At 39.1% G+C, this 13,232-nt stretch overlaps 1 protein-coding gene across 1 annotated transcript in view; it reads left to right on the top strand.

Moving 5' to 3' along the window:
- The window catches only part of LOC115212871 (pectin acetylesterase 5), a 67,103-nt gene that overhangs the window by 2,577 nt on the left and 51,294 nt on the right, over positions 1-13,232 (top strand). The window contains exons 2-3 of the mRNA XM_029781664.2: positions 10,605-10,720; positions 11,293-11,658. Coding sequence (XP_029637524.1) covers positions 11,295-11,658 — 364 coding nt within the window. The 5' untranslated portion in view covers positions 10,605-10,720; positions 11,293-11,294. The remainder of the gene's footprint in view (positions 1-10,604; positions 10,721-11,292; positions 11,659-13,232) is intronic.

Here is a 13,232-nt window from a genome sequence, read left to right as displayed (position 1 = left end):
GTTTGTTAGGAAATAGTCTAGGTAAACGTGGAGAATCATATCATAAATATGGTTTATTTGAAATACTGAAACGAAAGCAAAATACTGCTTACCTCTTGAAGTCAAACGAGCAAAAATATTTTAGTTTAAAAGTATTATGAGAAGAGAAAAAAGCAGCTTAGAAGTCTTAAATTAGAAACATCAGTAATTTTTTGATAAAATGATTTAGTGTCAGAACTGCTTTCACTTTTAAAAGCATTAAAAGTATTATTAGGAGAGAAAAGAAAACATTTAACTTATACGTATTTCATTACAAACATTCAGGGAGTCAGTTCCGAAATGATTGGCGGCATTTTTGCCTACTTTGCATTCTGAGTTCAAATTCCGCCTAGAGGTCAATAATTAAAGTCCCTCTCAAACATTCAGATCGATGTAATCGATTAGCCACTTCGTCCAAATTTCAAGTTTTTATGACTTTGTTATAAAAAAAAACATTACAAACATTTGGAAAAAAAGAACATTAGTTATGGTATAGCGATGTATAAAAGTCAGCAGAAATTTCGGAAAAATGAGAAAAAGTAATCAATTTTTTTTTTGTTTACGTTTCACTATTTCAGACAAACCAAATGTTTTATACAATCCACATTTTATTATTATTGATTTTGGTTGTTTTTTTTTTTTGTAATTACACCACAATGCCCATCCATCCGTGACAAAATTCTCTGACGTAAATACACACATATATGATATATACACGCCCGCGCGCACTTGCGATTGGCTTCTTTCAGTTTCCATTTTAAGTCCACCAACAAGGTTTTGGTCAACCCAGGGCTGTTATAGAAGACACTTGTCAAAGGTGCCATACAGTGAGACTGAATTTAAAACCATATGGTTGGGAAGCCATAGCTCTTCCCATTTGCATTTGTATATCTAATATTTTTAAAGAATAAAATACACAATTACAAGTATGATAAATAGCATTTGAGCCAATATATTAGCGTCTCCATTAGGTTCATTGAGTGTCTCCCACAATGCATCAGACGGACCAAAACCTTGTGCATGGACTTTGTAGACAGAATCTGAAAGACACCCAATACTGTAAAGTAGTTGGCATTTGGAAAGGCATCCAGCTGTAAAAGCCATACCAAAACTGATCTCACCTGTACTGGTGCCACGTAAAAAACACTGTCCTCTTGTTCTACAACACAATTTTCTGTTTTAAAATGATCTAAAATAAAACTTCCATAAAAATTTTGTATTTGATTTATCTTCCAAATGCCAGCTTAATAATGACAGTTATTTTATAAATTCTTCAAAATTTTCAAAATTAATTTAAACAACTGCAGTGTATTGAGTAATATGGTAACAAAAGGGTTAAGCAACTTAACTGATGACTATTTTAAAAGAAATAAATTCAACAAAATATATTGTCCTTCCTTTTTGAGATTAAAGCATTGTCTGAATATAAAATTTATATGAATGTAACATGTAAGATTACATTAACCCTTTAGCATTTCAACTAGCCATATCCAACCCAAATATCTTACTTGTTTTGTATTCAAATTGACCACATCTGGCCTCTCGCACTTACTCTACAATGTCATTCTAAGAATAAACAATCACATCATTGAAATCTCAGAGCTATGAAATAATGCTTGACTAATTCAAAACAATTCGAATATAGAAGCTTTACATTTGACAGAGTAATCTGAATTCTAAAGGCTTAAATAAAATAAAAATTACTTTGTAAAATATTGAATAGTTTATTCCTAAAAAATTCATCAAAGAGCGGAGCCTACCAAATGAACGGAAGGACCATTTTTATGATATTCTTATACAGGCTACCTCAAAGACAAGTGACAATGATTTCATTTTCATGGCTGGGGATTTCAATGGACATGTCAGATGGCAGCCTGGTATCTTCCATGGTGTACATGGGGGCCATGGAATTGGTTCCCAAAACGAAGAGAGAGCAAGGCTACTGGAGTTCTGTGATGCAGATAACCTATTAATCTGCAACACCAACTTCAGGAAGCCAGCCCGCCGCCTGACAACCTGCAAAGCAGGTGACTGCTAACCAGATCGATCACATTCTCACCAGATAGCAGGATGCATGGTTGCTCTTAAATACAAAGACCCTCCCTGGTGAGGAATGTACCCACCAGCATAGACTAGTTATTAGTGACTTTAGACTTGAGGTCAGAAAGATGTCAAGAAGCAAATCAATCTGGAAAAGAAGGATTTGGAAGCTTAAGGTCAGAGATTTAGGTACATCCTAATTGAGGAATTTGATGAGACAGAGGAGCTATAGACTTAGAGGGCAGCTGGGAATTCCTGCAGGACAGCTTGCTGAGTGCCACAGACCAAATCTGCAGCTGGTGCAAAGTCCCATCCAGACCATGGGTAACATGGTGGTGGAATGATGCTGTAGACAGGGCCATTAGAGCAAAGAAACAAGCCTGGAAGAGTGGAGGTAGCAGGGAACTGTATCAGATAGCCAGAAGGAAAGCTAGAAGACCAGTATATTTAGCCAAGGAAGAAGTAGAAAAGATGTTTGCATATGTGATTTGGATTGCAAGACAGTGTGTGAGAGAAATTTGTGATGTCATAGGAGAGAAATGTGTTCACATGGATGATGGAGCACTTGCACTTAATGATTCTGCAAAGAAAGAGGCTTGGAAATGCCATTATGAAAGACTACAGAATGTGAAGAATGAATGGGAAGAGTAGAGTCTGCCAAATGTTGACCCAATTGAGGGACCAGCTACCTGAATCAACAGTATTTTGGTAGATAAAGCAATTAAGGATATGAAGAGAGGGAAAGTCCCTGGCCCTTCAGGAATCACTGCTGAAATGCTTAAAATATCTGGTAGAGTAGGATATGGCCTAGTCACCTGTATTGTTAATCAGATGGTTCACAAAGGAATCATACCCAATGACTGATATAGCAGCACCATAGTCAACTGCTACAAAGGTAAAGGTGATGTCTTAGATAGAAATAATTACAGAGGTATCAAATTGTTGCATCAGGTGATGAAAGTTACAGAGAGAGTCATAGCCCAACTAATTAGGGAGAGAACTAGTCCAGATGAAATGCAGTTTGGTTTTGTGCCAGGGAGAAGCACCACTGATGTTATATTTCTGGTAAGGAAACTATAGGAGAAATACCTAACCAAAGATAAACCTCTGTACCTGGCTTTTGTTGACTTGGAGAAAGCTTTTGACAGAGTTCTCACATCCCTTATCTGGTGGTCAATGTAGGAACTAGGGATAGACAAGTGGTTGATGAGAGCTGTACAAGCCTTGTACAGGGATGTTACCAGTAAGGTGAGGGTTGGCAATGAGTACAGCGAAGAATTCAATGTACAAATAAGGATTCACTAAGGATCAGTACTCAGCCCCTTCTTGTTCATCATAGTCCTCCAGAAAATAACAGGAATTTAAAACAGGCTACTCCTGGGAGCTCCTCTATGCTGATGACCTTGCTCTTATAGCTGAATCACTACCAGAACTATAGAAGTTCCAGGTATGGAAGCAAGGATTAGAATCAAAGGGCTTTAGAGATAACCTAGCAAAAATCAAAGTCATAGTAAGTAGGCAGGCAGGCAGACAAATCACAGATCCCTTCGGGTAGATGGCCCTACTCGACCTATAGAAAAGGTGTAAGTAGAAACTCCATAAGATGCACCTGGTGTAAGCTTTGGACACATAAAAAATGCAGCAATATTAGAGGAAGGTTGACAGGGAAAATAGCTTTTGTATGTAGAAGATGCACAGGTACAATAAACACTGACAATGTACAGAAAATAGACTCCATCAATTGCCAGGTGGGTAAGCTAGAGGTTGTAGATAGCTTCCATTATCTAGGTGACCAAGTTAGTGGTGGAGGTGGATGCTCTGAGAACATAGCTGTTAAAATAAGAATAGGTTGGGCAAAGTTCAGAGCTCCTACCTCTGCAGGCAACAAAGGACCTTTCCCTCAGAGTGAAAGGCAGATTGTATGATGCCTGTGTGCAAACAACTGTGAAACATGGGCTGTGACAGCCAAGGACATGCATAGACTTGAAAGAAATGAAGCTAGTATGCTTTGCTGGACATGCAATGTCAGTGTACATGTTTGACAGAGTGTAAGCATCTTGAGAGTAAAGTTGGGCATCAGATGTGGTGTGCAAGAGAGATGACTGCGCTGGTATGGTCTTGTGATGTGTATGGACAAGGACAGCTGTATAAAGAAGTGCCGATCTCTAACTGTAGAGGGAACCTGTGGTAGAGGTAGACCCAGGAAGACATGGGATGAGGTGGTGAAGTATGATTTTCGAACATTGGGCCTCACGTGGGCAATGACTAGTGACCAAGACCTTTGGTGATTTGCTGTGCTTGAGAAGAAGACCCGTCAAGCCAAGTGAAATCATAGTCATGGCTGTTGCTGGTGGCATGTAAAAAGCACCTTTCGAGTGTTGGGCCCCATGGGGGCAATGACTGAGACCTTTAAGCATTATGTCACGCTTGAGAAGATCCATCAAGCCAAGCAAGCATTGATTTTCTTCTACCAGCTCCTCCTTTATAGAAGACCTTAAATTTGATTTGATTATTTCCAGTACAGAAAATAGTCATATTAATATCTGAAATTAGAAATTTTGATATGGAGTCACTAAAATTGTACCCAATAATGGCTTCCGATTCCATAACCCTATATTGCACCTTGGACAAATGCCTTCTACTTACAATGTTAAGTAATACATTATGAGCAAATCTGGTCGGCAGAAACAGTGCAGAAGCCAGTTCTGTGTATGTGTGAATGAGTTTATGCATCAATGTCCATGTTTGTATTTGGCATTTTACTCTTTTACTTGTTTCAGTCATTCGACTGTGGCCATGCTGGAGCACCGCCTTTTAGTCGAGAAAATCGACCCCGGGACTTATTCTTTGTAAGCCCAGTACTTATTCTATTGGTCTCTTTTGCCGAGCCGCTAAGTGACGGAGACATAAACACATCAGCATCGGTTATCAAGCAATGCTAGGTGGACAAACACAGACACACATACATATATATATATACATGGCGTTAGGAAGGGCATCCAGCCGTAGAAACACTGCCAGATTTGACTGGGCCTGATGAAGCCAGAAGGCTTCACAGACCCCAGTAGAACCGTCCAACCCATGCTAGCATGGAAAACGGACGCTAAACGATGATGATGATGATAACAGGCTTCTTTCAGTTTCCGTCTACCAAATCCACTCACAAGGCATTGGTTGGCCCGAGGCTATAGTAGAAGACACTTGCCCAAGATGCCACACAGTGGGACTGAACCCGGAACCATGTGGCTGGTTAGCAAGCTACTTACCACACAGCCACTCCTGCGCCATTTACTGTTCAGAAAGTAACATTGCCACTCTGTAAAAGTAGATAAAATAAGTAATGAGGTTTCTATGCTCAACTAAAACCCTTGAAGGATGTGTTCCAGAATGTTTGGAGTTCAGTGACTGAAGCAAGTAAACCAGTATCTTGCTATTAGTGGAGGCGCAATGGCCCAGTGGTTAGGGCAGCGGACTCGCGGTTTCGATTCCCAGACCGGGCGTTATGAGTGTTTATTGAGCGAAAACACCTAAAGCTCCACGAGGCTCCGGCAGGGGATGGTGGTGATCCCTGCTGTGCTCTTTCACCACAACTTTCTCTCACTCTTACTTCCTGTTTCTGTTGTACCTGTATTTCAAAGGGCCGGCCTTGTCACTCTTTGTGTCACGCTGAATATCTCCGAGAACTACGTTAAGGGTACATGTGTCTGTGGAGTGCTCAGTCACTTACACGTTAATTTCACGAGCAGGCTGTTCCGTTGATTCGGATCAACCGGAACCCTCGTCGTCGTAACCGACGGAGTGCTTCCACACATCTTGCTATTAACATAGCTACCATGGTAGACTTGGTTTCTTTTAAGGAATCAGTAGCATACAAGAGAGAAGTCATTCGGTTTTCAGATGGCATCAAGTAGAGGTACCACCTTGTCCTGTTTGGGCTGGCAATCAAGTGGTTAATGAACATCTAATTGATAGTTTATGGAGCTCATCCTCAGACTTTGTCATGTATTAAAGAGGGCCCTTAACCCTTTAGTGTTCGCATTATTCTGCCCAAATTAATCCTTTTTTATCAACATTCCCTTGAACTAATCAGGCATTATCTTGGAGCTATGAGATTTTGATGAGGTAGCTGTTAATTTTTAAAACGATATTGTAGGGTTGGTGTGAGAGACCAGATCTGGCCAGTTTGAACATAAAACAGGTAGAATACTTTTGGCCGGATATGGCCGGTTTAAATGCTAAAGGGTTAAAGCTGTTTTTTAAACACACTGCAAAAACTCTGGACAAGCTCCTTAAACAATCAATGTTACACTATTGATAATAGGGTCTATGCGATGTCACATAGTGTCAGGATTCAGGTGTGATTCAGGTAGTTACACTTCTTATGTAAATAGGTATTCAACCTGAAACACTGATTATTGTTACTGAAAACTAGGAAAGTTTTTCATTAGGACTATGGTCTATTTATATATTTAGTTGACCCTGAAGGCATGTGGCTCAGTGGTTAGAGCGTCGAGCTTACGATCGTGAGGTTGTGAGCTCGAATCCCGGACCGGGGCGCGTGTTGTGTTCTTGAGCAAGACACTTTATTTCACGTTGCTCCAGTTCACTCAGCTGTAGAAATGAGTTGCGACGTCACAGGTGCCAAGCTGTATCTGCCTTTCCCTTGGATAATATCGGTGACGTGGAGAGGGGAGGCCGGTATGCATAGGTGACTGATGGTCTTCCATAAAACAACCTTGCCCAGACTTGTGCCTCAGAGGGTAAATCTCTAGGTGCAAACCCATGGTCAGTGTCTGACCGAAGGGGGTCACCACCACCAGTTGACCCTGATCAAATTTCCAAACAGATTAGTCATCAGACTCAGTTTCATTCCTAAAGCCAGTAATTTAGTGCCTCACCATGGTTTCTTCATTCCATTCCATTTTAGGTTCAAAGACACTGATTCTTAAACTGCTGAGTTATAGAACTATAACAAAGTCCTAGTTAATCAACTATACTTATGCTTACTCTAGAATGGTAACGTTTTTGAGATTAGGATTAAGAAATTAGGAAAATAATCATTAACAAGGCAAAGGATTGTATAGTAAAACAGTTGAGAATATGAGAGAAAAAATCTTCTGCACTGACAAATTCATCATCATCATCATCATCATTTAGCGTCCGTTTTCCATGCTAGCATGGGTTGGACGGTTTAACTGGGGTCTGTGAAGCCGGAAGGCTTCATCAGGCCCAGTCAGATTTGGCAGTGTTTCTACGGCTGGATGCCCTTCCTAACGCCAACAATTGTGGAATAGATTTTACATAATGAGGAAAAAGGGAAGTCTGTTTTGATTTATTTATCTTACAAAACCAGTTGAGATTTTATCTCTTTCTCTTTCTCTATCTCTTTCTCTCTTTTTCTCTCTCTCTCTCTCTCTCTCAAATGGTTCTACCCAAACCCTTTGATTTCTCTTCATTATCACAATAAAATTTATTCTACTATTTGGACTATTTTTGCAGTATTGATTCCACTTTACTTCTATCATTTAATGTTTTGTTTTTTTTTATCTACTTTTTCTTCCCCCCCCCTCCTTTTTTTCTATTATTGGAATGCTTCTAATTTATCTAACACTTGTTAACACAGCATTGAACAATAACATTGAAAAGTGAGAGCAGATAAGAAAAAAGAATTCTGTAGTTTATATTATTGAAGACTAAGAAATGCAGAATGCCTTTCTGGCACATGAGAAGCTTAGAATCACAACTAAGCTGATGGTGTGTTGGACCACTTGCTAAAATATCAACAATTCATATCCCATCAGTAATGTGTTGTAACCAACATTTCTCACTGGCTCTGTCCACTAGTTATAAGTAAGTTCAATGTAAGAAGCAGGATCATTGTATAATTAACACGTTTTAGTTAGCAGTGTTGTAGATGCAGGTAATGTCTCCAATATTCCATTCTCAAGAGATCCTGTAGTCAGAGTTAGACAAGTTAACATTTGCCTATACCAATGCTCCTGCCTTTCCTACAATCATTGGATGATGCTTTCAACATCCAGCACCCTCTCAGTTAAGTTACATTCCATTTTTCATGCAAGTTGATATTGCATATTTAACAGATAATATTCATTTCCTTTCATCGCTGAGAGTGCTACATGCAATGCTTACATTTCATATACTATGTGCTTTCATATACGAGATGGTATCAAAAGGTTTCCAGACTCATAATTTAATGTCCATTTTCCATGTTGGACAGTTTGATAGAACTGGTAAGCTGGGGAGCTGCACCAGGTTCCAGTCTGATTATGGTCTCTACAGCTGGATGCCCTTCCAAGAGTGTAGTGGATGTTTTTTTACATGACACTGGCACCAGCCACAAGTATGATCTCACTTGACTTGACCGGTCTTCTCGAGCACGGTATATTGCCAAAGGTCTCAGTCACCTGTCACTGCCTCCATGAGGCTCAACATTTGAACAGTGCTTTTTATGCATCATTGGCATGGGTGCCAGTCACACACAACTGATATTGGCCATGACTACAATTTCACTTGGCTTGACCGGTCTTCTCTAGCACAGCAGATCACCCAATGTTCAACGGGTGTTTTTTTACATGCCAGTTCAGCGACACTGACATCAACCACAACTATGATCTCACTTGGCTTAATGGGTTTTCTCAAGCTAGTTTTGTATAATAATTATCTACCTAATTATTTACCCAAGTTTTAACATCATCTCCTTTGAAATAGTCACCTTGCACAGCAATACACCAATCCCAGCATTTTTGCCACTTTTGGAATCTGGCCTGAAAGTTGTTTTCTGTAAGCAAGTCAAGGACCTTCTATGATTCACTCTGGATTTCAACAACAGTGTTAAAATGGTGACCTTTGAGTTTCCTTTTCATCTTGGGGGAGAGATGGAAATCCACAGGTTCTCAATCTGGTGTGTAGGACACGTGCGGAAGGGATAGCATGTTGTTTTTGGCAAGAAACTCGCAAGGAGAGCTTGGTGAAGAATCCTATTCTTCACGCTCCACAGATCTGCTTGATTTCACTGAATGTCCTCCCCCAAATGCTTCAAAACATCACAGTAGAAATCTTGATTGCTGGTCTGGCCCTGGGGAATGAATTCTTGTTGCACAATACCACATTCCTGGAGGTGATGTTCATGGCAGGTCTTCCAGATTGCTTGTCATCTTCCAGGGACATTCTTCTGCTTTTGAAGTGCTTATACCACTTGAAACATTATGTATGACCCATTGCCTCTTCGCCATAAGCTTGCCAAAGCATTCTCAATGTCTCTGCAGCAGACTTGCCAAGTTTAACACAAAATTTCACGTTGGCTCTTTGTTCCTGTCCATGACAAAATCACAGACTACAGCAGACACACGTAATCACAAAATCACAAATTTCACAACTTGCAAAATAAACACAGCATTGTCACTCGGCACACTGTCTCATGAAGGTCACTGCTAGCTCTCACTGTGAAGCAACCGTGTGCTGTCATCTGTTGGTCCACCACAACTAGCCCAGGAACTTTTTGATATCACCTTGTATATATGGAACAAAGCATGGCCATGTAGTTAAAAAGTTTGCTTCATAGCTACAGTTCTGAAATCAATTTAACTGCTCTCCACCTTGGATAAGTATCATCTCTACCTTAGTTGAAGCCTTATGTGAAACTGGATAAACAGAAATTATATGGAAGGTCATCACACTCTACACTATCTCTTGGCTATCTTCATTGCTTGGTTTAACACCATCTCCTAGCCCCTGGGTGCTTTTATCACTGTTGCAATGATTTAAACAAGATCCCCAGTTTACAGATAACTCAATATCTTGCAATGTACAGCTGCTTACTGCAGTATTATTTAGTCATGGAGACCCTGCACAGTCATAGGTATTGCTCTTTTAGTTTTGACTAAGCCAAAAAGAAGAAGAAAAAAAACCCCCACCTAATTTATGTTTCATGCAGTCTGTCATTTTGCACTAGTAATTAATATCTGCTTAAAAAGACAGAAACCAGTCACTATCTCAACACCTGGAGTTATCTTTTCTTAGGTAAAAAAAAAAAGAAAAAGGCATCACGTCTCGCAATACTGAAGCTGCAACTTGCATTTAGAGATGCCAACTCATCAATCTACCTGGAAGGTAATCCATCTGAGAGAGCAGCAACTCAAAATAAAGCTTTATCTAGGTTAGAGAAGTCTGGTGTTGATAGCATAATATACGCTCATTCTAAACATTCTTTTGATCATTAGCATCATTCAGTTTCTTTTTTTGCTTTGGTATGTTGGTAGAAATCTGCATTAACAGTCATGCAGTTTCCTGCCAACATACCAACTGTTTTTGATTTCAGTCAAATCTTCTATTGTAAAATTATTCCTATTGTTACTATTCTTTCATTCTCATTACATTCTTCAGGCAATTCCTTATATCACCTTGAAAGCAATTTTTTAAAAAAATTCTTTGCAGAATTAGAAAACAGTTGTCATCAATGAACAAGTCCTTCTTCATATTTCTCAGATTCAAAGTTGATCAATATATTTTGTTTTATTCTTTTTTAGATATGAACATTTAGTAAAAATACTTAAACCACCAAATTTGTTTTATGGCAACTTTATAAAGCGGAAATGTATCCATTAAAGCAATACCTGGGTATGAAAGAAAGCAACAGAGAAAGGTAGGAAAAAGGACTGAATTAAAATCATTTGTTCTGAATGGTTTTTTTTTTTTTTTTTAATTCTTGATATAAACATTTTGTTACCTTTTCCAAATTCAGAACACGAGTTTGGTGTGGATTTTCCCTTTCCTTATCTCTCTCTCTCTCTCTCTCTCTCTCCTTTTGTTATTGAGAAAACCTAATAAAGCCAGTTGATTATCATAGAAAAAAGGAAATGTTTAAAAAACAATGGCTTTTTTCTCTTTAACCTTTTAGCATTCAGATTACTCTGTCAAACATACGTATTTATTGAAATTGGTTTGAATTAATCGTGCATTACCTCATCGTTTCAAGATTTCAATGATGTGACTATATATTTTTAAAATAGCTCTGTATGGTTGCATGAGAGTCTGAATCTGGCTGGTTTGAACATAAATCAAGGAGAATATTTCGGACCTGATATGACCAGTTTAAATACTAAGAGGTTAACATACTCCATAACTATATATATATATATATATATATATATATATTTTACACAAGTTTTATTTTTGTTTTCTAACAAAACATTTTTCTCTTTTATATTTGTTTAGCGATGTCTTGTCAAGAGGTCGATAAAACCCCTCTCTCTGGAAAAATTCTTCACCATTCTTTGCAACGGCAGCTCCACCCCGAGTCATGTATGATGTTTGTCCCAGCCAAGGTTTCCTTACATCGGCCTCATCTGCTCATGCCAACATTTACACTGAGAAGATGTCACATACAACTTTTATGTGTCATCCTCTTAGTGACAATTGTGCTTGTAGTGTGGACTGTATCCAACCTAAGAAACACATTTGTCAGCTTCCATGCTGAGAGTGATACTGATGGTGAGCTGGTTGTGCTTCCTGAAGACTTTGCCAAAGAGCGAGAAGCTTTCTGCTTAGATGGATCACCTGCAGGCTATTATATTCGAAATGGTAAGTTTGATCTTATTACTCAGGTAAAATTATCTTCGTGATTTCTGTCTCATCATCATTATCATTTGGCATCTACTTTCCATGCTGGTATGCGTCAGGTGGAAGATGGTAACATTTTAAATTAGCTAGGTCTTATGGTTTTATGTCATTTACATGTGTCTTTTGAATGTTTTGTGATATTATGATATTTCTTTCTAGCCAAAGAAATACTGGAGGAAATCCACATTTCATTTTCTCTTACGACTATTCTAAAACAGTAATTTAACCATTTTCCAGAAAGCATTTTATTTTGAATCATTTTTTTTATTGAAAGGTTTTTCGTTTAACATTCTTAATTTAATATTTTATGATTTTTTAAATGGGATGGAAGCACTCCGTCGGTTACGACGACGAGGGTTCCGGTTGAATTCGAATCAATGGAACAGCCTGCTCGTGAAATTAACGTGTAAGTGGCTGAGCACTCCACAGACACGTGCACCCTTAACGTAGTTCTCGGGGATATTCAGCGTGACACAGAGAGTGACAAGGCCGGCCCTTTGAAATACAGGTACAACAGAAACAGGAAGTAAGAGTGAGAGAAAGTTGTGGTGAAAGAGTACAGCAGGGATCACCACCATCCCCTGCCGGAGCCTCGTGGAGCTTTTTAGGTGTTTTCGTTCAATAAACACTCACAATGCCCGGTCTGGGAATCGAAACTGCAATCCTATGACCGCGAGTCCGCTGCCCTGACCACTGGGCCATTGCGCCTCCACTGATTTTTTAAATAACTATATGATAAAGGTTTTCCTTGTTATTTATTTAAAAAATTGAAATGTCAAATTTTAGCTTTTAAAATGTTGCTTTGATTGTCATGTTAGTTTGTGTCTTTGCTTTTGTTTAGTGAAAAAGTGTCAAGTTTTATAAATCAAAAAACTCATGTCACAATAGAATTTTTCTGTGAAATTACTATGAGCTATACTGTTGATCCCTTAGTCATGACTTTAAACATTACTAAAGCCATTGTATTATGCCCTGAAGCAGGGCAAATGAAATGGCCTTCAGGACCCTCTCACAAAATAAGTTGGAAAGACTATAAAAATAATAGTTTTCAGTGGTAGATTATGTAAACTTTGTAATTCTATATTGTTCATCTGCCCTTCCTTTACATTGTTGTTCATTTTCATTCTAGCAGGGATTGGCTAAGTCAAACCAGTTGCATTCCAGTTACAGTGAACTCTGCTATCCTTATTCAAACAATACGGTGTCTAATTTAGAATTAACAGATAATGAAAAAGGGAAATGGACAAAGATGCCTGGTTTACAGATTATTTTAAATTTCAATCATCATCATCGTTTAACGTCCGTTTTCCGCGCTAGCACGGGTTGGATGGTTCAACCGGGGTCTGGGAAGCCAGGGGCTGCTCCAGGCTCCAGTCTGATCTGGCAGAGTTTCTACAGCTGGATGCCCTTCCTAACGCTAACCACTCCGCGAGTGTAGTGGGTGCTTTTTACGTGCCACCTGCACAGGTGACAGGGGGGGGTGTCTGGCATCGTACACAATCGGTTGGAGCTTTTAACGTGCCAGCAGCACGGAA

Source organism: Octopus sinensis, linkage group LG1 (genome assembly GCF_006345805.1).
Source record: "Octopus sinensis linkage group LG1, ASM634580v1, whole genome shotgun sequence".
NCBI lineage: Eukaryota > Metazoa > Mollusca > Cephalopoda > Octopoda > Octopodidae > Octopus > Octopus sinensis.
This window is presented reverse-complemented; position numbering and strand designations above follow the sequence as displayed.